General features: G+C 50.6%; 1 protein-coding gene across 1 annotated transcript in view; it reads right to left on the bottom strand.

Moving 5' to 3' along the window:
- Positions 1 to 3,028: 3,028 nt before the first annotated feature.
- The window catches only part of JAM3 (junctional adhesion molecule 3), a 29,304-nt gene continuing 7,038 nt past the window's right edge, over positions 3,029 to 25,294 (bottom strand). The window contains exons 2-9 of the mRNA XM_057386632.1: positions 9,030 to 9,095; positions 8,236 to 8,349; positions 6,766 to 6,918; positions 6,393 to 6,595; positions 6,037 to 6,136; positions 5,579 to 5,708; positions 4,235 to 4,289; positions 3,029 to 3,535 (exon numbers count right to left, since the gene is read on the bottom strand). Coding sequence (XP_057242615.1) covers positions 3,500 to 3,535; positions 4,235 to 4,289; positions 5,579 to 5,708; positions 6,037 to 6,136; positions 6,393 to 6,595; positions 6,766 to 6,918; positions 8,236 to 8,349; positions 9,030 to 9,095 — 857 coding nt within the window. The 3' untranslated portion in view covers positions 3,029 to 3,499. The remainder of the gene's footprint in view (positions 3,536 to 4,234; positions 4,290 to 5,578; positions 5,709 to 6,036; positions 6,137 to 6,392; positions 6,596 to 6,765; positions 6,919 to 8,235; positions 8,350 to 9,029; positions 9,096 to 25,294) is intronic.

Below are 25,294 nucleotides of genomic sequence, written 5' to 3'. Positions count from 1 at the left end.
TGCTTGAGCTGACAGAAAAATGATTTTTTTTTTCCTGTAGATTTCTACAGCCTCTGTCTCTTCCACCAACCACATCCCTGGTATCTTGGGCCCTCAGTTCAGTTAGTTTTGGACCAGCACATTTAAATAGACTCTGATTTGACTGAAGGCAGGGTATGAGTTAACTCAGAGCAAGGTGGGTTAGTGCTCTGGGCAGRTAACTTGTTTGTCATAAATATCCTGGATAAATCTGACCATTCCCRAGTCTCCCTGATGGCCACGTGCACCTCACTGAAGTTTTTCTGTCGTTAACTTTCATCACAGAGCTCATGGCCTAGATTTCATTGAAATTTGGAGCTGGGATCTGTTTTATTCCTGCTGGTTTGTGTCACTCAGATACRAACCCCAGGCACAGAGCAGGATTCACTGCAGGAGTGGAAGCAGAGGCACTTACCTCCTGCCCTGCAATCCCATCATTTGCCTSCACTTTCCCTGCTCCCCTTTGAAGATCTGAGAACCCTTCATGTGAGGTTAAACTTTATTGTCAAAATCAAAGCCAGAGAACAGAGKATGTATGGAATGGTTTTGGATAAAGCTGGTCAGCTTTGGCCAAACCATTTATTTTTGTGCCTTCTCTCCTGCCTTCAAATATTACTGAACCACTCTCAGTGGTAAATTAGGGTACTTTCTTTCCTACTTTGTTCTTGTTCTGTTCTCAAGCAGTATCTGAGATGAGCCCTGTGAGTTTTAAAAGAACCCTGTTTTTAAAGAAGAACTAGGAACAAATGTCCAAGAATAAACTGATGACCAGTCCTCGGGGGTGTTCTGACAGAAGAGACTCTCCCTTATKTCACTGAATTGAAGCAGAAGCTTCCCACAATTTGGCTGTTTGAAAAACACCACCAAGCCCAAACAAAAACCCCCTACAAGAATGCTTTATAGCTTGGTATTTATGTAAAACATTCTTGGCAAAGTTAAACGTAATACATTAGTACAAACCTGAATATTATTATTCACAACAATACAATGAATTTCATCCATCAGCTCTCACGAGCTGTGCGTGGGGGGATCACCTCCCCTTTCGTTAGAGATGCCACTGTGCATTTTAGAACTGGGAGGGGGGAAAGAAAAGTTTGGATTCTTAGCTCTGCTGGTTTGTCACATGAAGGCTGCCTTTGGTGGGGCTGCAGATTGTGCTCCCAGAGCCACCCTGGTTCAACCCTTTCCTCTCTCTCCCTTAGTACAGGTGCACTGAAAGCAGCACAGAGGAGAGCAGTGGATAGCCAGAGGGTGCAAAGGAATGTCAGAACAATTAGAGGCAGCAATTTATATATTTATTAAATATATAATAATATATATTTCATATATTATAGAATTATAATATATAGATATAATAAATATATATTTATTATATATTTATAAATATTGGATGGCTTGGATGAAGAGCTGGTATTAAGCTGATAACCAGAAATTAGTTGCAAAATAGCAGTGGTGACGTGCGAGTTACACAGAGAACATCTGCTCAGGGCTGCCCCATCCTTGTCTTTCCTTTCCCTGGCAAAAGGACAAGTGGCAAGGCTTTGTTTAGGCAAAACAAATGCAGCAATGGCATGTCCAGCGAGGGCTCTAGGAAACAAAGCAGAGTAAAGCAGAACACGAAAAAAATAACACCAACAGTCCAAATCGTCAAGTATCCAAAATAACTGTATACAGGAAAAGTTAAGACAACTCAATCCATATCGGAAATACAAGAACACTAAATTCTGCTACATTAAAAAACTTCTTAAACCACAGCACAGTTTCTAGTGTTGCATCCATGTCTTGCAGCCTCGTCTCACCCAGTGCTGTTCAACTCCATCAACACGGATGTTCTGGGGAACACATGTTCCCAATCATTCTCTCTAAAGCCAAGAGAACCAAATTTGGTTGGTTTTTTGTTGCTTTTTTTTTTTTTCCTTTTTCCTTTACCATCTAGAGAAAAAATTTCAGCTGACACTCTAAAAGTGCTCTTGTGTTGAGCTTTTGCTTTCCCAACCCCAGAAGGAGTGGCCTTGGCCACGGAGTTTAAACCTGCCAAGCTGCTGTAGCTGTCGTGTTAGTGCTTTAGGGAACTTGCAGAGGGGCAGCAAACACTGAAGTCACTCTGTCACCTCTTTGGAACYGAACCCAAAAGCCATCCCTGGATTTTTTCTTGCAACGACAAAAAACAAAAGTGTTGGTCACCGGCAAGAAAAGCTGGGTTGTATTTTTTTTCCATATAAAAAAAGTTGATAGCTCCTGCCATAAATTTACAAAAACTATCCCTGAGTGACTCTGTTCTGTGTCTGGTAAGACCTCTTGTGACAAGGAAATGGCTGAAGCTGGCTGAAGAGGAAAGAGATGCTGTTCCACCTACAGCTTTTTATTACACTTTGCACTAATACTGATATGCTCTGACAGTGCCATACTCTAGCAAYGTGTGAGCTCCTCTCGTAGCTTCAATGGTAAAAAAATAGCTCCTGTTACTCAAACACTGCTGGCATCACGTATTTACACTTTTAAATAGAAATGTTACCTTTTCTGAAGTAATCAAAATAGATCTTTGCAAAAAATTTAGAAGGTTGGGGGGGTTTTTACAAAATAAACGGAGAAGGTAAAAAAAGCTGGAGGATCTCTCGGTACCTTTTATGGCAATCTTAGCCCAGGAAAGTATTTGGCTTTAATTTTCCTGAAAGGGATGTCTTAGCACTGGTTCYCTGCCTGCCCTCTAAGCCTCTTTCCCCACGGAAAGACGCAGGAGCCAAGCCTGCTTTGTGCAGATTAGAAGGAGGGGTTACCTGCGTGCAGCCATCCTGCAAAGCAGGGAGCACAAGCACTGCCCCTGCCCTGGGGGATCCTGYTCAATGACAACATTTGGGGCAGCTCACGGCAGGGCTGAGGGCGTTAGTGGCGTTTTTAGGGTCACTGGTGACAGGGTGAGCACACCCTGAGCGGTCAGAGCCAGGCATGAGACAATCACAAGTGTGGCAAAGTCACCGGCCAGGCCTGGCCATGAGCTGCTGGGAGCAAAAAACCCCCTTGCACGGAGAAATCTCCCTCTTTGAAGTCCATCTACTGCTGTTTCAGCACCTTTTTTTTTGTCCACCAGTGACACATCACCAGCAATGTCTCRGACACGTTTCCCTAACGCTGGGTTTGCACGCTGTGGCTGTGTCCCTGCAGCACAAAGAGAAGGCAATTCCACAAACTTCCACAGCCCAGTCTCTTGGGAAGGATTAAAACTTTTCCTCAGTCCAAAGGACAGGTTTGGGTGATCCTGTTGGTATCTCCGGAGGCAGGGGAGACGCGAGTTGGGCAGTGAGGAGTTACTTTTAAACTTTGGCAAAGAAAAAAAAGATATACAGATAGCTAGCTATCAAGTTCTTGTGTGTTCCAAACTCTTCCAAGCGCACTTAATTCATCTTTTGCTCTCGCTTTTGAGTTCCTGGAGGAGGTATTTTCACACTTGCTTTTTGCTGGTTTGCAATTTCCTTTTGGCCTCTTAGATGACGAATGAAGACTTGTGTCTGAAGTCACCCTGGAACAGAAAGTTTGGGATGCAGGAAGTGAAAAGAATGACCACAGCCTCTCTGAATAAAGTTACAGGACTCCTCTGTCTCATTTTTTGACATAAACCTCTGGTGTTTGTGGGTTAATTCTMCTGACAAAGGGCTCCAGCAGCTTCCCAGGCAGATCTCTGCTCCTGCTGTCCCCAAAGGTAGACGCAAGCTGTGTAACTGTGAGGATTCTGCCCAGGCAGCTCCCATTTCCCAYTGGGAAGGACAGGGAGGCACCAGTTCCACTGGGCAGGTGCTCCTCCTTGTTCACCAAGGCACTGCAGGGGACTTTCTCATTCCCTCATCAGTATCTCTGCTCATGGCAGAAGCTTTTTCTGATCTTAAGCCCAATGATCTACTCAAATCCCAAAATACAAATTCTCTCGTAAAAGCATCATGTCCTGCCCACTTAATCCAATGAAACTCATCCTAAGGGGGTCAGGCCACGAGATAACTCAGAGCAGAGCTGCTGGCATCAGTCACTCCAGGCAACTTAAACTGTTCATCATTTCTCAGGAAATGACTCAGCTTTCACCCTTCTGTTTTCCCTCTGTTCCCCAGCCTTGCTTCAGAGTGGAGCCCACTCTCACAAAGTCTGTGGGCCCTAAAAAGCGACTCGTCCTCTGCCCACCCTCTTCCTCTCCCGACAGAGATGGGAAARGCAAAGCATTCCTGGTTACCTCATCATCTGTCCGGATGTAGTTAACGCCATCAGGCTTTGCTGGAGTCTTGTAGCTGAAAGAAAAGGGGGTAAAAATCTCATTTTTGGGACAGGAAGACTGCAGGATTTTGGAGGGGAGGTGCTGAGGGAGATGGAAATGAGGAGGAGCAGCTGAGCGAGAAGCAAGCAGAGAGAAACCCAGTTTGTTTCTCAAATGAGAGCTCTGTGTTTATTCCATCACTTGCCATGGTTGGATTTTTTCTAAATTCCCCTTCAGCACAGGGTAAAAAAAGATTGCTGTGTGTTTCCCTAAGACTCTGCAAAGAGATAAAGTGATTCCTTTCTGGGCTCTCCTGCTCTGGTGCTTGTCACTGCCTTTCTGTGCCTCCTGCTCTGCTTCCTGTGGCAATTATAAAGTTCATTTTAATCCTTCACTGCCACATGCCTTCAGCATTTTTCTTAGTTATAAGGAGGCGCCACTTGTTTGCAATCCCACAGGAATTCARGATTTATACACGACTGTCAAGTCCGGTGTATGCCAACCCTCAGCTGCATTTAAATGGGGYATTTAGAGCTTTTTCTGAAAAACAAATGAAACCAAAGAGAAAAACAAGACAGGACTTGTGCTGGAAAGCAACATTTAGCACAGAACAAATCTATCTGGTGAGAATCTTGGCTTTGCATATATTATCTCCTCTCCAGAGTCTGTGAGGACATCGACGCTTGTCTCTGATGCTAATGCTGCTGCTTTTAACATTTCCATGTGCACTCGAAAACGGTTGCTATTCATCCCAAATTTAAGTCCTCGCAACCATCGAGATTTCCTGTGGAGAGCCTCCTGTGTGCATCTATTCCCTGTGCACATCCTGAGGCTTCAGACTGACCCTGCAGTGAGCTCTGACCATTAAATCACCCCCTCATTATGCCAACAGCACGTGAACCCCTGGACAAGCATTTAATGGTGCTGGGCTCCCTTTCCCAGGCAAAGGATGAGGGTTTTAGAGCACAGCTCCCATCCTCTGGCTGCTGCTGGCAACCACAGCTCTGCCTTGGGAAAATGCCATCCATGCCTGGGAGTGTCCMAAGCAAGGTGGGATGGAGCTCTGAGCAGCCTGGGCTGGTGAAAGGTGTCCCTGTTCACAGCAGGGCTGGAGCTGGATCATCTTTAAAGCCCCAATCCCACTCTGGGATTCTGGGATTATTCCATGGAATAAACCTGGATGCGGCAGGGTTTTACTGCCGGTGGACTTTGGTGGGGAATTAGGCATTAAAATTCCTTTTAGCCACCAATTTTTGGTGCACTTCAGACTCCTCCCAGCTACCTGAGGATGCAGGGAGTTTTCCACAAAGCCCAGCCCCTTACCTTTCCCCATTCTCTTTGCCATTTGCAAAGTATCCCCTTCTGTAGGCACAGCAGATTCCCAGAGTGATGAGCACCAGAACTGCAATGACCACCAGGACTCCCCCGATTATCCCACCRATGTTGAGGTCATCTGCAAAGACAAAAACCAGCACCCAGAGTTTCTTTAGGGCAGCAGCAGCTTTCCAGCTTCACACGCACTAAAATGACACCTCTCAAATATTTTAAGCAATAGTTCACAGGGAACTGGTGAGTTCCTGCTTTCAGGATTAAATCTGTGCATGATCTGATGTCTCCCTGAATTTTTTAGATTATTTTTATCCCCTTATATTTGGGGCTGTGTGAAAGCAGGGAAGGCTTAATGCTGCAGGATGTCCCCCCTCATTCCTTATGCTGATGGCAATTTATTYATGGTGATAAATGAACCAGAATTGATGAAAACCATATGGAGAGCCACTCACAGACTTCCATCTCCTGCTCCTCACACTTGGCAAAGCCAGCATCGTTGGTTGCTATGCAGGAGTAACGACCTGTGTCACCTTTGTGCACTGCATGGAAAACCTGGGGAGGGAAAAGGGATAGAAGGATGTGAATGAGAAACGAGGCACTGTGAGGGTATAAAAATTCACATAAAAATGCATCTCTCTCTACGATCTTCTTCCATCAATCTTCCCTTTCTCAGCTCACCCAGACCCTAGAACACTTCACCTTCTTCAAATTCCTTGAAAACCAGGCAATGTTTTCCTAAATCTACAAGCAACCTCAGAGATAAGCTGTCCAGCAGAACAAGCTCTGCTGATGTGTGTCAGGGCATTACCAGAGTGCCTGTRTTGGGGTTCAGGGTGTAGGAGGAGTTGAGGGGTTTGCTGCTGGATTTGCTGTCGGCTGGCAGAGGTTCGCTGTTGCGGTACCAGCTGTAGGTGGACTTGGGGAATCCYTCGTTCTCGTGGCAGTGGAGGGAGGCTGATTTGCCAACAGGTACAGCTTTAGGCACAGAGCATCTGGGAGTCATGGGCTTCACTGCGGGGAGACACAAATTGCGTGAGTTTCGTAAAAATAAATAATTTCTGACTTCWGCGCTTTCTTAGGCAAAGCCATAAACATTTCCATTACTCCCAGCTGGTTTTAAACCACTCTGGAGATGCCCACAGCCTCTCCTGCTCTCATTGCAGAGGTTCTGGGTTTGGCACCTTGCACTGTGAGCTGGATGTTGATCTCATCGATGGTTTTGGTGTCGGAGGGCGCTGCCACCTCGCAGCGGTACGTGGCCGTGTCCATCCTCGTCGTGTTCTTGATCACCAGGGATGTCCTGCTCAGGATCTCTGCCCGGGTTGCAAAGTCTCCTGGCACGCAGAAAAGAGAGGGGAGAACATCAGGGGGGGTCACACAGGCTCATCTGGGGTGTATCAATTAAGCAGATCATCTCACACTCTGTTCCAGAGCCAAAGGAACTCGATGCTARAATMCCCAAAGGAAACCAAAGCTGCCAASCATGTGAGAGCAWGAACTGGAAAGCACCACTCCAAACCTCAAAAACCGTGGCAAAATCGAACTTCCAAGACAGCCCCAGGCCTTGCCTCCTTTGGAAGATTCATCTGGATGTGGCTCTTGGTCCCATCTGAAGGGCTGGAGCAATTCCAGATGGAATGAAGCCCTACTGGGCTCTCCAATCAGGCCAGAGAGGCTGCTGCTGATGCTCCCAGGATGCTGCAAATCCCTGCCCTGTCCCAGCACAGAGCACTGGCAGCTGGACACACAGATTCCTGCTGAGGCACAGGTGAACCCTTGGATGCTGCAGGAGGGGTCAGACACCCAGTGTGGTGCTGGTGTTGCTTTGAGAGGTGGTTTTTAATTGTAAGGCACAGCCAAGGGGATAAAAGGGTTTTACCTCGGTATTTAATGGGATCCCAGGTGTACAATTCGACAGAATGGGAAAAAAATGCCGCGTATAGCACGTATAGGAGTTTTATAGATTTCACAGATGAGCGTTATCTATCTGGAATTCCCTAATAAAAAACAAATGAAGTAATGTCCCTCTATTCTGTCCCTCATCCTCACAGATGAGCTGCAAAATTTATTGTGAAATAAATTTACACAATTTATTCCAGAGAGAACRCTTCCCAAGGCTGGAGCCTCAGGTTTTAAGATAGCACAAGGAACCCTGATCCTTCACTGAGGCTTTTTGGTCTTTCTGCCAAGCAGAACCCCAAAACTAAGTTAAAACATCCAGCTACAAGAATTACAAGTGTGTAAGCAAAGGKATACATAAAGGGTACAGAAAATGTTTAAAAYGGTGTATAAAATATAYAAAAGGGTGTATAAAAGGGTAGATAAAAATAAAAGACAAAAATCATTAAGCATCACAGGGATTCACGGAAAGGAAGCTGCAGGATTCCTTTCTTACCCAAAAAAACACCTCCTAGGCAGGAGCTCGCTGCAGCTCCCCACAGTGACCTGTCAATAACCAGGCAGGGAGGAAAGAACATCCTGCTCCCTCTCCATCCTGCACTTCAACTGCTGAAATCTGCTCTGCAATAAAGCAGCCACAGCTCCTGCCTTTTACAGGCTTGTTTGTTCTTCATTGTACTGTTCTTGAAATCTGTTTGGAAAGCTGTTTTGGAAAGCTGTTTTGGAAAGCTGAGAACAAGGAGCCTTCATACCCTGCATTTTGTTTTCAAAAAACACATAAGAGGTGTCTCCATTTCGGATTTTCTTCCACTCGATCCTGGGGTCTGGCGTCACCGTGGATTTAATGATGCAGGACAGCTCAACACCTAGCAGGAGAAATGGAGGCAATTCAGATTAAAAGGAAGCAGCTGTGTTTTTGCCCCGCTTTGAGCACTCTCTCTTAGTGTTTTATTAGGAGATGCTGCCCACGAAGCRGAGCTTTCTCTTTCATCTGCCTCGCAAACAGAAACGCTGCTGGGTTCCAGGAGCTATTGGAAGATGGATTTTGGCCAGCAAAAATAATAGCCCAGCAGATATCAGCCACGGAGAGAAATGAACACCCTGTTCTCTGCAGGCTGTGGCTCATGGCAAACAAAACCTTTTGTCGGGGTGAGCCCAGAGAGCCACAAAGTGAGCCAGGGATGCAGCACCTCCCTGGGGATGGACTGAGACCACAATTCCTGGGATAAACCCAAAAACCCAGCCTTCCCAGCGTCCCAGGGCACATCTGCAAGAGAAAACAGAAATTCCTCTTTCTGTCTGTGAACTGCAAGGCAACTGCTTTTCCTTCTTTTGGGACTGGTTCAAAAAAGCACTTAGGCAGAGACTTTGCAATGCCCGTGGCTTGCAGGGCACCTCAATAAACCATTTAAAATGGGGAGACCCAGACATATTCCTGGGCACTGCTCTGAGTYTGGTAGCCCCAAGGAACCAGGTGCCCATCAGCCAAATTTTCCTGCATTGCTTGGCCTGACACAAATCCCGAGGCAGCACGGGCAGCACTCACTCTGGAATTCCTGCACCACGGGCTTGGTGTTGCTGGATGTCAGCTCCACAGCCAAGAGTCTGCAGCCTGGAAAAACAAACAGGAGGCAATAAGAAATAGCACAGCTCATAAGTCACCCGGCTAGGAACGGGCTGCCTGCTGAGAAACCATCCTGGCCGGCTCTGAGGACTGACTTCCCCAGATAAAACCCCTTCCTGGCTGCCAGCACAGCTCCAGCACGTCTGAGTTTATTTAGGAGTTGTGGTGTAAATACAGGAAAAYGTAATTGTTAGAAGTAGCAATTAAAGAGGAGGATTAACTTAGTGGCAGTGCCAGCACGAGCCATTTCCTTGTGCTTATTTACAAGGGAAAAGAACTGTGGTAATGCAGGARGGGAAGTTTTATTTTGGAAGTTAACTCGATGGGCAGGGAAAGACAGGAAGCAGAGCAAGCTGGAGAGATCCTGTCAGTTCCTGGGAGATGGAGCAGGCCAGGCCTGGCCTCTGACAAATGCTGACTGCGCTGGGAARTAATGAGAGCGTGGTGAGGTAAAAGGGGAGGCAGTAAATCGTGAGAGGGCTGTGATTCAGGAGAAAACAGGAGTTCWGCTCTCTGGGCAGAGCCCCAGCCARGCCCACGCTGGGGTAAAAGCTCAGCCATGCAACGCTGTGAGGCTCCTGACACCACAAACCCACAGCTCCCCTCCTGCTCTGGGCACCAGAGTGTTCCCAATTAATCCAGTCTCCTTCCCTCTTTGGCATATTGCTTTAGTTTGAAAAATCTGCCTTCTGTGTCCCTTCTGTGCATCCCACCAGAGCAGCACCAACAGCCCTCATGCTCTGCTGGGTGCCCAATCCACCAACAACTCCCCAGAGGGAGAAGGGAACAAACAGGGAGCTCCCTGAAGAGCAAAGTGAAGCAGACAGCACAGGATATTCTGGAACTRGGAGTTCTGGTTCTTCTCCTCCCAGTCAGGCTGTGGTGTTCCCAAACCGGGCTGCTCCAAAGTCTGATTTTTCAGGAGGAACTCCATAAAATAACCAAAATAATCAGCTACAGGGGTCTGCCACAGCCACACGAGCAGCTCTGCTGTGACAGACCCATCAGGAGTTTGTGGGAATCCAAGGGAGAGGCCCACTGAGCTCACTGATCAAACAGCAGGTTAAAAATTATGGAAAATGCTGCCTCAGAGACATGAGATGTAGCTGAAAGTTAAGGCTGYCTCAGTCAGAGTAAAAAGCCAAAACAAACATGAATGGAAAGCAGGAAAGGCAGCTGAAGGGAGATGTGGAGGAAGAAATGATCTCCAGCATCGTGGAGCTGGAAATTCCTGTGCTGGCTTTCAGGGGGAAAGCTTTTGGGGCAGGGATTGACAGTGGGGGGACAACATTCCCCTGGTGGAGTGGCTCAGCATGAGAGCAAGGCATCAGTCTGAGAAACACCCAGGAGCTGCAAAATCACTCCCACTGAGAGCTTGAGGGCCTTCAACACCTAAAATCCTCCCAGAATGCTGAAATGTTCCCTGAAASRTTCCCAAATGAAGGATTCCTGTCCCTCGTGTTTGTTAACAGCTGACGCTTCCCTGGGAGCCCTGGTGCTRGCACCCCAAAGACCAGCAGGGAGAGCTGGGGTTTGGCAAGGTTTAGAAAGCTGCCTTTGTGCCCAAAATCGTTGTTTCTCACACAAAAACCACCAGCTGATGCTCACTGATAGCTGACCCARCCAAAACTGCTCCCAGCAGGACTTTTCCACCCTTCCCCCTTCTGCTCCGGGATGGTCACGCAGCATTTGGGAGAAATCCAATATTGAACTGAGATGACAAYGCTCTGCACTTTGTTTCCTTCCAGCCAGGAGCTGCTCTCAGCAACCACCAGCAATTTCTGCAAGTCTGGTTTAGAGCAGAGTCCATTTTCATCAGAATTTCCACTTCCAGACCCACCCCCCTGAAAGCAGGGAATTGTGCCACAAGATGCCAACACTTTCCCTGTGTTCATTRCAGAATCTCAGGATGGTYTGGGTTGGAAGGGAMCTTAAAGATCCTCCAGWGCCACCCCTGACATGGCAGGRACAYYTTCCAYTATCCCAAGGTGCTCCAAATCCATCCAGCCTGGCCTTGAGCACCACCAGGGATCCAGGGGCAGCCACAGCTTCTCTGGAAATTCCATCCCAGCCCCTCCCCACCCTCTCAGRGAGGAATTTGTTCTAATATTTAATCTATTCCTGTTCTCTTTCAGTTTGAATCCATTCCCCCCCCTTGTCCTGTCACCCTGAGCTCCTGCAAAAAGTCCTTTGATCCTCCAGGTGTCGTGTCTGGGGCTCTGATCCTCAGGAGCACGAGCAGATTCCCCTGATCCCAGCAAACCCCCAGAGCACAGGAAGCAGCTAATCCCCAGAAGACAAGGCACAATTATGGGAAAATCCTTCTGAAATCTCTGGCCACATTTTCAACAGCAGTGAGAAAAAAAAAAAAAAAAAAAGGCAATTTGATCGCCTCTGTTGTGAGATTGCTGCTTCTGGAACCAGAAATTTAACTGAGAGCCCAGGTTTGAGCACTCAGCTGATCTGAGGAGATGCTGGCTGCCCTCCTGCTCTGGACCAGTTTTAGTTTTGTCACAGATTCTTGCTTGCACTGTATYTTTGTCCAGAAAAATGCTGTCCCATCAAACAGACATGGCAACAGCCCTACATCTGCTGTGGTGACAAYATCAGCTGAAGGTGGGGACAGGGAAACCGAGAGGAGGGAGAAATATTCACTCCAAGGCAGTGGGACTCCACCAGGCTCCAGCCACACCTCATTTCTCACAAATTGCTGACAGCAGGGTTCTCCTCACCCACTAAACACCAGAGATTCAGGTCTACCCCGCAGGCACAAAGCAGGATGACAACAAATTTCAGGCAGAATCTGMGTGAGAGGTTCTGACATTATTCCGTGTATTGACCGTGGGCAGAGATCAATTTGGCTGTTTAAATCACCGCTGAGGAGGATTTATTCCTCTCTCTGTAGCACAATACTGAAAGTAGCATGTTCTAAATTAAAAGAAGGTTGACAGCAAAGCAAAACAAGAATCTGAAGTGGCCATACAGCAAGAGAGGGATGACTTTCCAGAACTTTGCTCTGCTGGCAAGGGTTGTCTCTTTGGTGACCACACTCGGGGRTTGTTTGGTTTTGTTTGTTAAATTGACATTAGTGCTTTAGCCACCTTCTAATTGAGTATTTCAAAGGTGTGCCTTCAGGCCCCTTTCAGCACAAATAAGCAGCAAAGGGTTTGTGTTATGTAAATGTCTCTTCAAAGGCCTCAGCACCCAGGGCTGGGAGAACAGCTGGAATTGCATTCCCTTTCCACACACACACCTCAGCCGCCTGCTCCACATCCCTGAATCCACCAGATCCGTATGTGCCRCATCTCCCAATTCCTACCAGGTCTCTGCATGCTGCAAAATCCCAAATCCCACCAGATCTGCATGTTCTACCCCCCTGAATACCTACCAGCTCTCTGTGTGCTACAGACTCAGCCAGACATATGGTTGAATCCCAAATGTCATCAGTTCTCCAAAATAGAATCCAGGACAAGGCACTGAAGTCTATAGCATATTCTTATGGCACTTTCTTCTTTTTTTTTTTTTTCCAGCTAAAGAGATCCAGCCCATGCTTGTTACTGTGACTCATGGTATCTGAATCATTTTTAAATGCTATACTGAAGAAAAAAGAAAAAAGCAGCTTTATAGGCAACTCTGTGTGTCAAATCTCCTTTCTGCTGCTCAAAGCYGAGCCTGACCTTCCACCTCCTTCCATCCTGATGCCTTTTGAAAGTTCTAGGCAGAAATGTGAAGAGGAGGAGGTGAAGTATTTATTGTATTGTAGGGAAAGTAAAGGGACGGCCAGGACAGAGTTTGGGAGAAGCTGCTGGCAGCTCGCAGCGAGCTGATGCAGTAATTTTAGTTAATGCACTGTCAGGCACAAGCAGCACAAAACCACGCAGCTGTATTTAAACACCTGCCCACCAAAGCAACCGAAATATGCCTCGCTCGAGGTGCCCATCATCGCCGAGCCCTTGTGAGATTTGCAATTCAAAGCGCTCCCGAAGCCACGTGGAACRCGGGATAAAGCACATGCCTTGTTGAGCATCTCTCCTTTCTGGGTGGGTACCGGTGCAGCAGGAGCCAGTGAGGTGCTGGGAGGTGCTAAAAATGTCAGATGAACMCTCTGCATGGTCAGGGCTGGAGGTGGCCCTGGAGCATCCATCCTGGGGCTGGGGTGGTGGTGACAAGGACAGCACGGAGCAGAGGGCAGGGCAGATGGGAAGGGCAGCCAGGATGAGCCCAGGACTGTCCCTGCCTCTCAAAGAGGGCTGTGGGTGCAGCAGGGACAAAGCTGAGCGGGAAATGTGTGGGAAATCTCTGGAGAAGCCACACAGAGCCAGGCTGGGTAAAACAAGGAGAGGGGAGCTGCGTTTCTGCCCTCAGCTTATTTGGARGAAATCACCATAAGCCCTTTCAGGAGCATCTGACCATCTGCCTAGAAATACCCATCCTTTTGTCTCCCAGTGCTGGAGGCTCTTTATCCCCTCCTCTCTATTCCMAGTGCATCTCACTGCAATTCTTGTGCCAGGTGGTGCAGGACAAACACAGCGTGGCACAGGAACGAGAGAACAGAGCATCCCAGGCACATTTTTGGTGAAGTTTTTGGGGCTTTCTTTGTCCAACCACCTCTGTGTGGAACTTCAGGACCATTAAATGTACTTGTGACAGATAAGCTTGGATTTATAAAGGGTGAATAAACATTTTGTAGCACTCAGTCATAACTTCTTTCCTCATCATCAGCCTGAGGAGCTGATGCTGTTTGCTCTGGCAGGTTGAAATCCCCTTGAAGCTGACAGAAGGGAGCAGGTAGCTGGATGGACCCTCCTTACCCAGTGACCCCAGCAAGCTGTGCCTTTTTTATCCCATTTTTCCATGGCAGCTCCCCGAGCTCAGCCTTGGCTCTGGGATGGGCTGCCCTGCTGGAGAACAATGTGGATGTGCAGCCAGAGATTAGTGAACAAAAAGCTTAGGAGTGTCTCGGTCCAAATTAAGTAACAGATGGACCTGCTCTGTGTGGGAGCTGATAACGGTTATAAAAAGGCCATCACCAGACCACGGCCAGCCCACCCTGGAAAAAACCCACTCCCTCGTAAATCCTCAGTGCTCTAATAGCTGCTGCTGCTGCTGCTGCTGCTGCTGCTGCTGAGGTTTTATTTTTACCAGCTATCACAAACCAGCACGACTCGTTTTAGCTGCGTGGCTCGTGCTGCTCAGCTAAAAGGGTGCCAGCTCTCCGAGAGACACCTCCTGATGGAGATGTGCCCGCCTGGGAGGGGAACACGAGGCAGAATTAACCCAGAAATGCAGCATTACAGAACTGGGGCTGCCATCCACGTGGATTTTGCTTTGCTCCTCTGGCAGGGAGCTCTGAAATGCTGATGGTGAGGGAGGACTTGGTGGTCCCAGCAGGACCAGGACTCCACAGGGTGAGGCTGTGTGGAACACCACCGGGTATTTGCATTCATCTGAAGATGTGAGAACTTGGGATTTTGCCCTTAATTCRCTCTCTGCCTGCTCACCAGCACAGAAGGTGAGGAGATGCCTGACTTCCAGCAGGGTACGCTCAGTTCTGGAACGAAATCTTAACCTGTTTAAATCTCCTGATTTAAATCTCCTGACTTCAACTGGGACCTTCAAGACCTGACTGCATCTGCTGCAGAGAAGGCTCATTAGCACCCAGACCATGCACACAGCCTTTTTTTCTTTCCTTTTCTTCTTTTCTTTTTAGATTTTTTTTTCCTTTCCTCCTCCTTCATTTCTTCTTCGCTTTTCTGTTTTCTTTTTGGACAGGAGGATTTACTGTTCYACCTCCAAGCCAGACAGCAGAGCACACCCACCCTGAAGAGTGAAACAGGTTGTTCTCAAGGAGATATAAGAGTCCTCTAGGTCAAAAACCTCTCTGCAGAGCAGCTCCTTCTGCAGCCAAACATTCCTCCTCTCTCCCAGGCAGGCAGGTGTTGCCTGTGAAGACCACACAGAGCTTYCTGATGGTTTCTCTGAGCCTGGTTTGGTCACGCTGGGGTGCAGCTGCAGACAGACTGTCTCAAATCATCCATCTGATAGGGGCTGCTGCAGCTCAGAGTTTCACAACCTCTGGTTTTTGTTTTGCTCGTGGCGTCACAGCGTGGGCAGAGATGAGATGTTCAGGTCCTGCAGATCTGTACCTTCACAGAAACGACCCCATTTTGCTAAATTTTGTTAAATTTTGTTAAATTTTGTTAAAATTTTCACCTGTCCCAGAGGTTCCAGCCCCACAAAGGGACCTACACGCCGTTGCCATCAGGGAGAAGATGGACATTTAACACCCTGCAGATGTGGCCATACAAGCTTTGCCCAACATTTTAATCTCTGCCTGATCTGGGCCCAGCTCTCCCATTTTCCCCAGCTCACCCCCTGGGCTCTGGCTCTGCTCCTGGAAAGGACTGACTGTACGTGCGAGTYGGGAAGGAAGCAATATTTGTGTGGATGACTAATACCTAATACTTAAAAGAGATTAGGATGGCAGCAGCAAGGGCTCAAGAGTTTCCAGCATGTCAGGTTGCATCTCTCTCGAATACACTCCAGGCCAACTACAGCTCAGGGAGAAGATGGAAAGATTTGGAGTTTGCCCCTCAAAACCTGGGATGAAGGGTAACAGAGGGGGAACAGAAAGGAAACAGGAATAAAGCTGTTATTACCACCCCCTGCATTCCTGAATTGCTTCTCCCTTCCCAAGAAACACGAGGCTGAACTGAAAATCTCATTTTCCTGGTGGGAGCAACAGGGAACAGGGCAGGGGATTAAGTTCTGCCCAGACCAAATCTTTGCCTTGCTCTGCTCTCTGAGGTCGAGCCCCTCACACAGATGCTTTGGGCTGGCTCTCCAGGAGGGGAAAAACAGGGGTAGGTGGCYTTGCTGTGTGGCCCTGGGACAGGAGAGCTTCTCCCTACAGAAGAGGGGAGAAGCAAGGTTTTGCCAAGGTTTTGGCAAAAAGCAGAGGAGAAATCCAGATCACTTGGCTATGAATGGATCACTGAGCGCTGGTCTTGCCATTTTCATTAACAAATGAAAATGTCTAATTACACCTTCAAAGTGGGCTGGCTTCCAGCCAACGCCAGGGAAAGCAGGAAACGGGACATGAGGGGAGCCCAGGAGGGCAGCTGATCCCCACCTCTGCTTTAGGGCACCAAAACCCCAAAAATGCAGCTGGCTGGGCCTCTGGGACCCTGAGGAAGATGAGGGTATCCTGTGCAGTGTGTCCCCACCATCATTTCCATCCCCTGCACATTTCCCAGTCCCTTCAAACGCAGTGTCCCCTGTAACTGAGCAAGGATGTACAGTTCCAGTTCAGTGGAGGAAAAAAATGAGGAATGGCAATCACAGGAAGAGCAGAGACACCCGTTATCTCAGGCAGCAGTGGATCTGCCACTCTGTGACCTGCTTACCAGATGAGAATGCCCTGCAGCAGCAAACCCCAGCAACAAAGATGGTGAGTTCTCCCACCAGAGAGCAGCGGGAACTTTCACACGGGGCAGATTTRGAACCAACCCTTCCTGCCTATTCCCACTTGCCTTCCATTGTTTCCTTAGCCATTCCCGAGAAGCGCCATGCAGGCACATCCCACGTTATTTCTCACTTCAGCAAGTCCCCTTCCCTCCCCAAAGTGGCAGATGCTGGTACCAAATTAGTGCAAAGTGGGAGGGAGCCAGCAGATAACTGTCACCAGAGCCAGGGGCAATGGYCTTGCTGCTGTCCTCTCCCTTCCTCCCAGCAGGGCTCTCCTGGCAGCGGGCAGATGCTGAGGGATGGAATTTAGGGCAGAACGGGGTCAGTGGGATGTGACAGGGATCTATGGCCGGTGTCAGGGAGAGGGAGCAAACCACGACAGGGAAAGGGGCAAGTTCCTTTATTTTTGGCTCGAGTGGGAATTTGACTCAAGGATTGCTGAGAATCTCATAAGCCACGGTGACGTTTTCCAGGCTGAGCGCCAGGCGAGGCACAGACTTGATCTCAGCAGGTATTTGACTTCCCCGGGAGCCGGGATGCTCGGCACCTGCCTGACCCTGCCTTTTGATGAGGACACACATCTCAGAAGCTGCCTGCGATGCAAAGACAGGAAATAAGCGGATATGCTATCAGCACCAGGCTTTGCAATGCTCCTCAGTGTCTGGCTGTGTCCCAACCATCAATACAGAGACTTGCAGGGGTTTAGCCTATAATCCTCTATTCCTCTGTCTGTGACTCTAATCTCCTGATCCTCCCTTCTCCTCCAGCCTAGAGCTTGACCAGCAAAACACGGATCTGAGGTTCTGCTTATCGAAGACCAGCCATGTCATCTTCCTGTGGAAAATGGGAGTTGGGAAGAGAGCAGCAGTCATCAGAGCCAAGAGCCGAGAGTAGGCTGGAGAAGGGAACAGGAGAGGGCGTGAGCAAGCACGCAGAGAAATCATTTATGACAAGACTGAAAGCAGCTCTCGTTTTAAGAACATTTCCTCCAATTTTACAGTGCAATTTTTTTCTTTTTCTTTTTTTCTTCCCTGCGCGCGTGTTAATTCCAGCCGCGGGTACGAGCCGCGATTGTCTCGCTTAACGCGCCGCGCAAAACGCGAACAAACGACGTCTGCAGGAGCCTGTGGGCACCCAGGGCACATCTCTGGCTGCCAGCGAGCAGACCATGAGCCTGTGATCCCACTGCTGTCATTCCAGGCAGGAGAAATGGGGCTGCTTGGAAGCTTTGAGGAGAATCCACCAGAACAAAGGACGCGGCCCCACAAGGGGTGAGCCACGARCAGGACAGCGGATGTGATTTTAGGGACAGACCTGAAAATGCTTCCCTTGTGAACATCAGCCCAAAAGCAGGCTGCCAACTTGTGCAAGGAGCAGCACTGCAGGGTTCAGGGAGATTATTTCCTCAYGAAGCGCACCGGGGAATTAAAGGGAGCCCGAGTGAAGTCGCAGACAGATAAAGATGAAAAGCGTGACACAGAGAGCTGCTAGGGAAATGCTGGCACAAATGAGCCGGGGGAGAGGGAGGGGAATAATGCTGTGTCAGAGCAAAGAGGACAAAACCCATCCTGGCTGGGCCCAGCCTGGATTCCTGACCAGGGCAAGTTTGTTTAATAGAGCAGAAAGGAGCCTTGRCACGGAGGGGTTAAAAGATTATTTGTCCTGGGGGAGCGGAATTAGCCACATATCTGGGAACTAACTTCTCCCAGACCCTGACTTGTTTTTCTCCTCAAACATCATCTGCTGCTATTTTTAGCAGAGAATTTTCTCAGCCGAGTGCTCCCAGTCGAGTGCTGGTCAGAGGCCCTTTTCCCAGGGAGACACGTGCTGGTCCCTGGTCCAGCTCAGCTCYGTGCCACCATCCTGCCAGCTCTGGGGTCTGTGTGTGGACAGGCACACCAAATGCCCTCACAGACCCTAAAAAGCCAGGGGAGGCTACAAAACCAGAGGAACAGACTGGACTTGGTAACTTGCCTGGAGGCTTTGGGAGCATGAATGGCAAGAAAGGTGGGAAGGAGATCGAAAGAAATGATTAGGCTGACATTAATAGCAGGATCTGCTTCCCAGCACTGAAATCTATTTGGATTCATTCCAGTTCCTCCGAGGRAAACCATGCGAGCCTTTATTGTTCSTAAAAGTTGCAACTAAATTCGGACTGCATGAAGCTGAAGGAAATACCTCTCAGAGGACAACCCTGCTGGAAACAAATGAGGGAACTCCCTTCCTCTCCTCTGCTTTTCTYGGGGCCTTCATTCCTCCTTGGCCAAAATGCCAAGCTGTCCATCAGCCCATCAGCCCCTTGCCCTGGCTCCTGGCTGCTCAGCCTGCAGTGCTGCTATCTGTCTGCTCTGCTGCAATTAGAGATGTGTCACTGGATGTTTGGGCTGGTTCTCAGGGAAGCAACGCTCACAACTCCTTTTATCTGCAGCCTGATTTAATACCCGCCCGCCAGAGATCAGCGTGGAAATCAAAAGGCCAGAGCAGGGCACATGGATGGATAAATTGAGTAAAACAGGAGCAAACCTGTGGTTTGTCTGTGGTAATGTGCAGTTCAGGATGGGGGGCCCGGGAGGATTGAGCTCTCGGGATGCTGGGGATGAATCCAGCAGTGCTGGGCACAGCAGAGGCACAGTCAGGAAGGTCCCTGTAACAATGGCCCCTTCTTGGTCACTGTGTCTGCTCCCTGTGTGTCTTGGAGCCGTGGCAGTGCAGCAAACAGATTGGGAACATATTTGCGCTCCCCACAGCACGCAGAAGCCAGCCCTGACACACACAGGAGCAAGCTGGGCTCTTGGCTGCTCCGTGCCAAGTTTCCAGCTCTGCCCAAAACCTGCGGCCGAGCCCTGCTCTGGCAGGGGGACAGGACGGGCAGGGTGAGGGAATGCTCAGCTCCCRGCCCCTGATGCAGAGCCTGGCAGCTGCTGCAGGACAGAGGAGCCAGCTGAGCTCACCTGTGCTCCTCAGGGCTCCCAGGTGACACCAAACCTGGCACSGTGTGGCTCTGCCCTCCCCGCAGCCACACAGACCCAGCTGTCCTCCAGGGCAGCAGGAACCCTGGCAGCACACAGATGCTTCAAAAGCTTCCCCCAGCCCTGCAGGGATCCCAGGAGCCCCGGGCTCCTCTCCTGACCCTCGTGCAGCGTTCCAGCACACGGCACTTAACCTTTGGGGCTCCCGTGCAAAGCCCAGCGCCAGCGTTTCACGGATGAGCGTGCCTCCCCTCGCATCTGCCCCCTCCATCCGATGCTGCCAGCGCCTCTCTCTCTGCTGGCTCTGCTCCCAGCTGAAGGACAGACAATAGGCATTTGAATCCAGCCTGCATTTCCCCTCCCAAAGAGCCCCGGGGAGATGGCATGGCAGGGACAGCGCGGGGAGCGGCGCTTGCCAGCCAGCGACAATTCCCTCCAGAGCCCGCCTGCCTTCCCTTCCTGCCACAGCCACGGAGCTGCACTTGGCACCAGGCACTCAAGCCAGCTCTGCTGGGCAAGTCCTGCCACCCTGCCACTAGCCAGGCCCAGGGAGTCTTCTCTCAGCACTCAGCTGCTGCCAAAATCAACTCAATCATCCTGGATTCCCATCCCACTGGCCACAGCACTGGGCAGTGGACCCTTCCTCGACCTCTGTGCTGTGCCAGACCACTGGAAATGCACTGGCCACCTCCTGGACCTTGTCCTGCTCACTCCTAGGAGCATCTACTTTCCATTAGGTGATCCAGGTTCCACCTGCAGGAGGTTCAACCAGGGTCCAGCAAAAGCTTCCCTGGATTCTTATGAAGAACCAACCAGGGTCCAGTGAGAGCTCTCCTGGATCCTCCTCAAGAACCATTTCCCATCGTTCCAGAAACAGCTCTGCTCCTGGAGCCATTCAGCCTGTTTGGCACCCCTCCTGCTGCTTCTGAGATAACACAGAGTGAGAAAAACCTGTCTAGACACYGTTCACCCTCTATGGACTGCCACTGCCACATCAAAGCTCCCCTTCAAGCAAACCTGCAAACTGGGCAAGTAGMACTCCCCAGCTCCCCTGTGCCTGCTGCAGCCCGAGGCAAGGGCTGATCCCATCCTGCTCCAGAGTTTATCTTTAATCCAGGCCCTTCTGACAGCAGGAAGAGAGGCAGGATGAAAAATCTCGTTACAGGCACATGGACAGAAGTCACCAGGCGGGGGCTGCATCCCTCCTGCACCCAGATATCATCTGAGACCTCACCTGTGTCTCCTCTGAGCAGGCTGCAACCCCCCAGCTCCTTTCAAAAGCTGCCACACACTTGTYCCACCTGTCCCTCCTGCTCAGCTGCTGGACCCCTTGCCTTCCCAAAGCCATGTGCGTGGATGCTGGGCAAGTCTGCTACAAGAATATTCTCCCGTGACACCCCAGGAAATGGAGTCCAGCACCCAGCACATTCACCAAGAGGCAGCAAGTGACTGTCACAGCAGGACAAAGGACACACAKGATGCACAGGAGCTCAGGTAGATGCTTAAGACATCTTGAAGSCAAGGAGAGGCTTTGAGGTCTCTTGAGCACAAGTTATTGGAAGTCACTGCTGCGGGAAGCACCTGGCACCAGCATCAAGCACTGACCCCATGCAGCCACCCCAAGAGCAACATCGATCTCGTTATTTCAATCAGGGTCCTTTGAAACACCWCCTGTGGGAGACACAGCTCAGAAAATCCCGTCTGGCTTTATTCTGTCTCAGGCAGAAACAGCCTTTATTTAGCAAACTGCTGCTAACAGCTCTGTCTCATTAGTCAGTGTTTAGGGAACCAGGCTGCAATTGTTCTGAAGTCTGGCATCGCAGAAAGAGCCTTGATAATGAGGTCTACAGGAGACGATTCCTCCTGACAGCCCCACAATGACCTAGAAATCCTACTTAATTCCCTGTCAGGGAAAAGTGCTGAGTAACAGCGAGGTGTGGAGGCACCGGGGGCTGAGCCGAGAGGGAGCGCAGCCTCTTGGGGTGGGATGCAAGGCTGGGGTGGCAGAGYCAGCCCTGCCCAGCTGCAGCAGCTCCCCAGAGAGAGCCCGAGGGGCAGGGAGATGGGCTTTGATGGGGGAAGGTTTGCAGCTTCATCTGTGAAAGATTTGGCAGCACGCACAGAGCCGGGAGCAGGAGTCGGTGATAACACAACAGGAGGAGGCATCTGGAAAATCAACAGCAGCACCTGGATCTGGGCATCTCAGGGCATGAGCCTCCTCTGGACTGTGCCAGCCTGCAATCTGTGCCCAAACCCTGCTGAAAACTCCAACAGCTCCACTTTCACCCCTGGTCTGAGCTGTGGCATGGCCAGCTCGCCCACTCCATGCTCCCAGCAGAGCCTGGGGATGTCCCGCTGTGGAGCAGCCTCTGGATCTGCCCAGGTGCCACCCCGAGGATTTGGGGGGCACAGAGTGGGTTCCCTAAGGCGCCTTTGGTACGTTCTGTCCCAGCTCCTTTCCCCCATTCCCCTGGAGGAGCTCATAGCAGGCTGGGGCAGGTTCATCCCACTTTCAAGTGGTTTGTTTTCCACCAGCAGCGYGTGGCCGTGGCCAGGAACCTCTGGGCTGGGTGGCCCAGGGCCAGCTGGGCCAGAAGGTGARGCAGAAAGGAGCAGCAGGAATGTGRGCTGGACACAGCTGACCCTGACCACCACCCCCATGTGCCRGGCACCTGTTCCAGCCAGCAGACGAGGGGCTGAGGAGGAATTCTGGAGCTGAATGCAGACTCTGTTCCAGAGGGGTCAGCAGGATCCCAGCCCTGTGAGGTGCTGTCCCCCAGGAATGCACCCCAGCCCACCACAGCGAGCATGTGAGCACAGCCCCGCTCAAAAAACAGCTCAAAAAAAACCCCAAAAAAACAGGGAAATGTGCAAAAGGAACCACCAGCCCCAACAGCGTCTGCAAACAGCCCCAGCCAAATCCCTCGAATGTCAGCAGCAGAAGGAGGGCTCAGGAATGGAGAACCCGGCTCAGGCTGTGCCGGCTCTGCTGGCACACACCGAGGATCTGCCTCACACACAGGAGGAACAGACATATGCTGGGAAGGGAAGGAGCAGCTTTATTTTACCAGCCTCTGTTCCCAGCCGAGATGTGCTTTAAAGACYGCCTTGCAAAGCAGGAATTAAATCCGAAGGTGCCTATGCATCTTCCTTGCCTCATCCCCTTATCAGTTATCTCCAGCCTGCTCTGAGCCAGAAGATGAAAGGATGGTAAGACCACTTATCTCCCCACTTAAGAACATGCTTAAAAACTTGCTCTTAAAGAGGAGGGCACTCGAGCYGGGGGAAGCAGCTGTAAATTCTGCAAATGGGCTTCCCTGCGTTTCCTTTGAAGGAGCTGCTGCTCCTCAATGAGGGACAGAGACACCAAAAGGAAAYGCAGGAGGGAGGAGAGAGGGAAGCCTTTGTAGCCAAGAGAGTCTTTGCTTCATGTCCAGGACACGGAGCTGAGTGACAGATGTGGGATTCACGGCGTGCGTGCCTCAGGAGCAGCCGAGGACGAGCCAAGAACTGAGAAGCTCTTGGGAAATATGGAAGCAGCCAGAATTTGTCACTCCAAAACCATCCTCGGGACTGCCAGCGAGGTTAGGAATCCCCTCAGCATGCTGCAGGCAGAACTGCTGCATCCAGCCCTGCTCCAGGACTGAGCCTTGAGGCCAGGACCTCTCCCACACAGCCCCGTGTCTGAATTTGACCCTCATCTCCCCTCTTGCTAGAGCTGCTTGTAACCACGGTGAACCTGGGTCCAGCTCGCCTTTGTCATTTAATAGCTGAGTCAAACTGTCAAAACAGCCAAACAGGATCCATTCCAAATATTTGCAGAAAGAGGAGGATCAAGGAGGCTGCAGCAGAGCTCCAGGAGCCTGCCCAGGCTGGGAGAACAATCCCCGTTGTGCACCAACAGCGGGATGCTGGTGGGCGATGGTCACGCCTCGGGACGTGGGGACAGAGCCCCAAATCCTGCCATGCTCAGGAATAAATGGAATTTRRARYYMCYTGTGCCCCCTGGCAAAGCCCCAGCCCTGCAGGATGGTCAGCCCTGATCACAGCTCAGCTGTTGGCTCCGAGAACCCGAGGATGGTCACACCTCGGGATGTGGGGACAGAGCCCCAAATTCTGCCATGCTCAGGAATAAATGGAATTTGGAGCTCCTTGTGCCCCCTGGCAAAGTCCCAAACCTGCAAGATGGTCAGCCCTGATCACAGCTCAGCTGTTGGCTCGGAGAACCCAAGGATAGTCACATCTTGGGACGTGGGGACAGAGCCTCAAATCCTGCCATGCTGAGGAATAAATGGAATTTGGAGCTCCCTGTGCCCCCTGGCAAAGCCCCAGCCCTGCAGGATGGTCAGCCCTGAGCAGAGCTCAGCTGTTGGCTCCGAGAACCCGAGGATGGTCACACCTCAGGATGGGGGAACACAGCCCCCAAATCCTGCCATGCTCAGAAATAAAATGGAATTTGGAATCCCCTGTGCCCCCTGGCAAAGCCCCAGCCCTGCAGGATGGTCAGTCCTGATCACAGCTCAGCTGTTGGCTCCAAGAACCCGAGGAGCAGTTGGCAGAGGGAGAGGGGGGTACGGGGTGCCTCGGGAGCTGCTGGCAGCCCCAGCACAGGCTTCAAAGGGCTCATCTCGCCCTGCTGCGTGGGAGAGGACAGCTGTGTGCCTGCCAGACCCACCAGAGCATTTCTGGGGGCACAAGGGAGGGGTTGGTACCCGCTGTGAGCTCCCCTCCAGCGCACCGAGGCGGCTCCGGTCAGAGGGATTTACGGGATGCTGAAAACCGGCCAGGATGAAGGGAGAACACCAGCTCCAGGAGGATGTYTGCCATCTCAAACTGCCAGCTCTGCTTGAGGGAGAGCCCACGAGGCTCAGGAGGAGAGCACAAGGCGCTCTGCCAGGTCAAAGGCAGCTCCATCAGCTCTGAAGGAGATAAAGCCATCGCTTCCCCGGGAAATCACAGCCCCATCCACAGCCCCATCCACAGCCCCATCCACGTACACCCTGTGTAATCCCAGCTCAAAGCAAGGAGGGAGGGAAACAGCAGCTCCTGAGCTGTAAGAAACTCCAGATCAACAGGAGATCTGTGGTGGGTGAAGCCAACCTGTTCCACAGCTCATGTCTCCAGTCCCATCAGCAGAAGATGGAGCAATCACAGTAACAGGGGGTGTGTTTCTCCTCCCACTTTCTGGGTTCCTAAACACCTCAACAACCCTTTTTCCCAAGGACTCCATGGGCTGGGGAAGCCAGGGCTAGTCCAGAGGTCCAGAGGTTCAAAACACAGAGCTGGGACTTCCCTTTCCAAGATGCTCAGCACCTCTCCATCCTCTCCAGCAGATTTTTGTTTTTTTCCAGGCTCTAAAAATTACCAAACAATGTGGCGGGTACACAGAAATATTTCTTTTCGAGCTTYAGCTCCAGATCAATACAGAACAAAAAGATTAAAGCAAAGATTCAAGCGTGCATTAAAAATAGCTGCTGCTAAGTTCCCTCTGAGGGGATAAAAGCTATTTTACAGAAGCAGCATGAGCTGCAGGACTTTGCAACACCTTCCCTGGCGTGGAAGCTGCCGGAAATCGTTCAGGAGAGTGTCAGCAGCCAGAGCCTCGGGAGGAAGTCCATTAGCAGGCAGAAAGCTCCTTAATGGACTTGGGGTACCCAGGAGAAGCTGCTGTGGACACTGGGGCTCTTCCCAGCCTCTCACGCAGCCAGTTATCACCCCAAACCCCAGAAATGCTCCTCATCTTTATGGCAA

The sequence above is a fragment of the Malurus melanocephalus genome, unplaced genomic scaffold, assembly GCF_030028575.1.
Source record: "Malurus melanocephalus ecotype Western Australia unplaced genomic scaffold, MMel_1.1 scaffold_1018, whole genome shotgun sequence".
Taxonomy (NCBI): domain Eukaryota; kingdom Metazoa; phylum Chordata; class Aves; order Passeriformes; family Maluridae; genus Malurus; species Malurus melanocephalus.
Note: the sequence above shows the minus strand (reverse complement) of the source record. Positions and strands in the feature narration are given on the sequence as shown.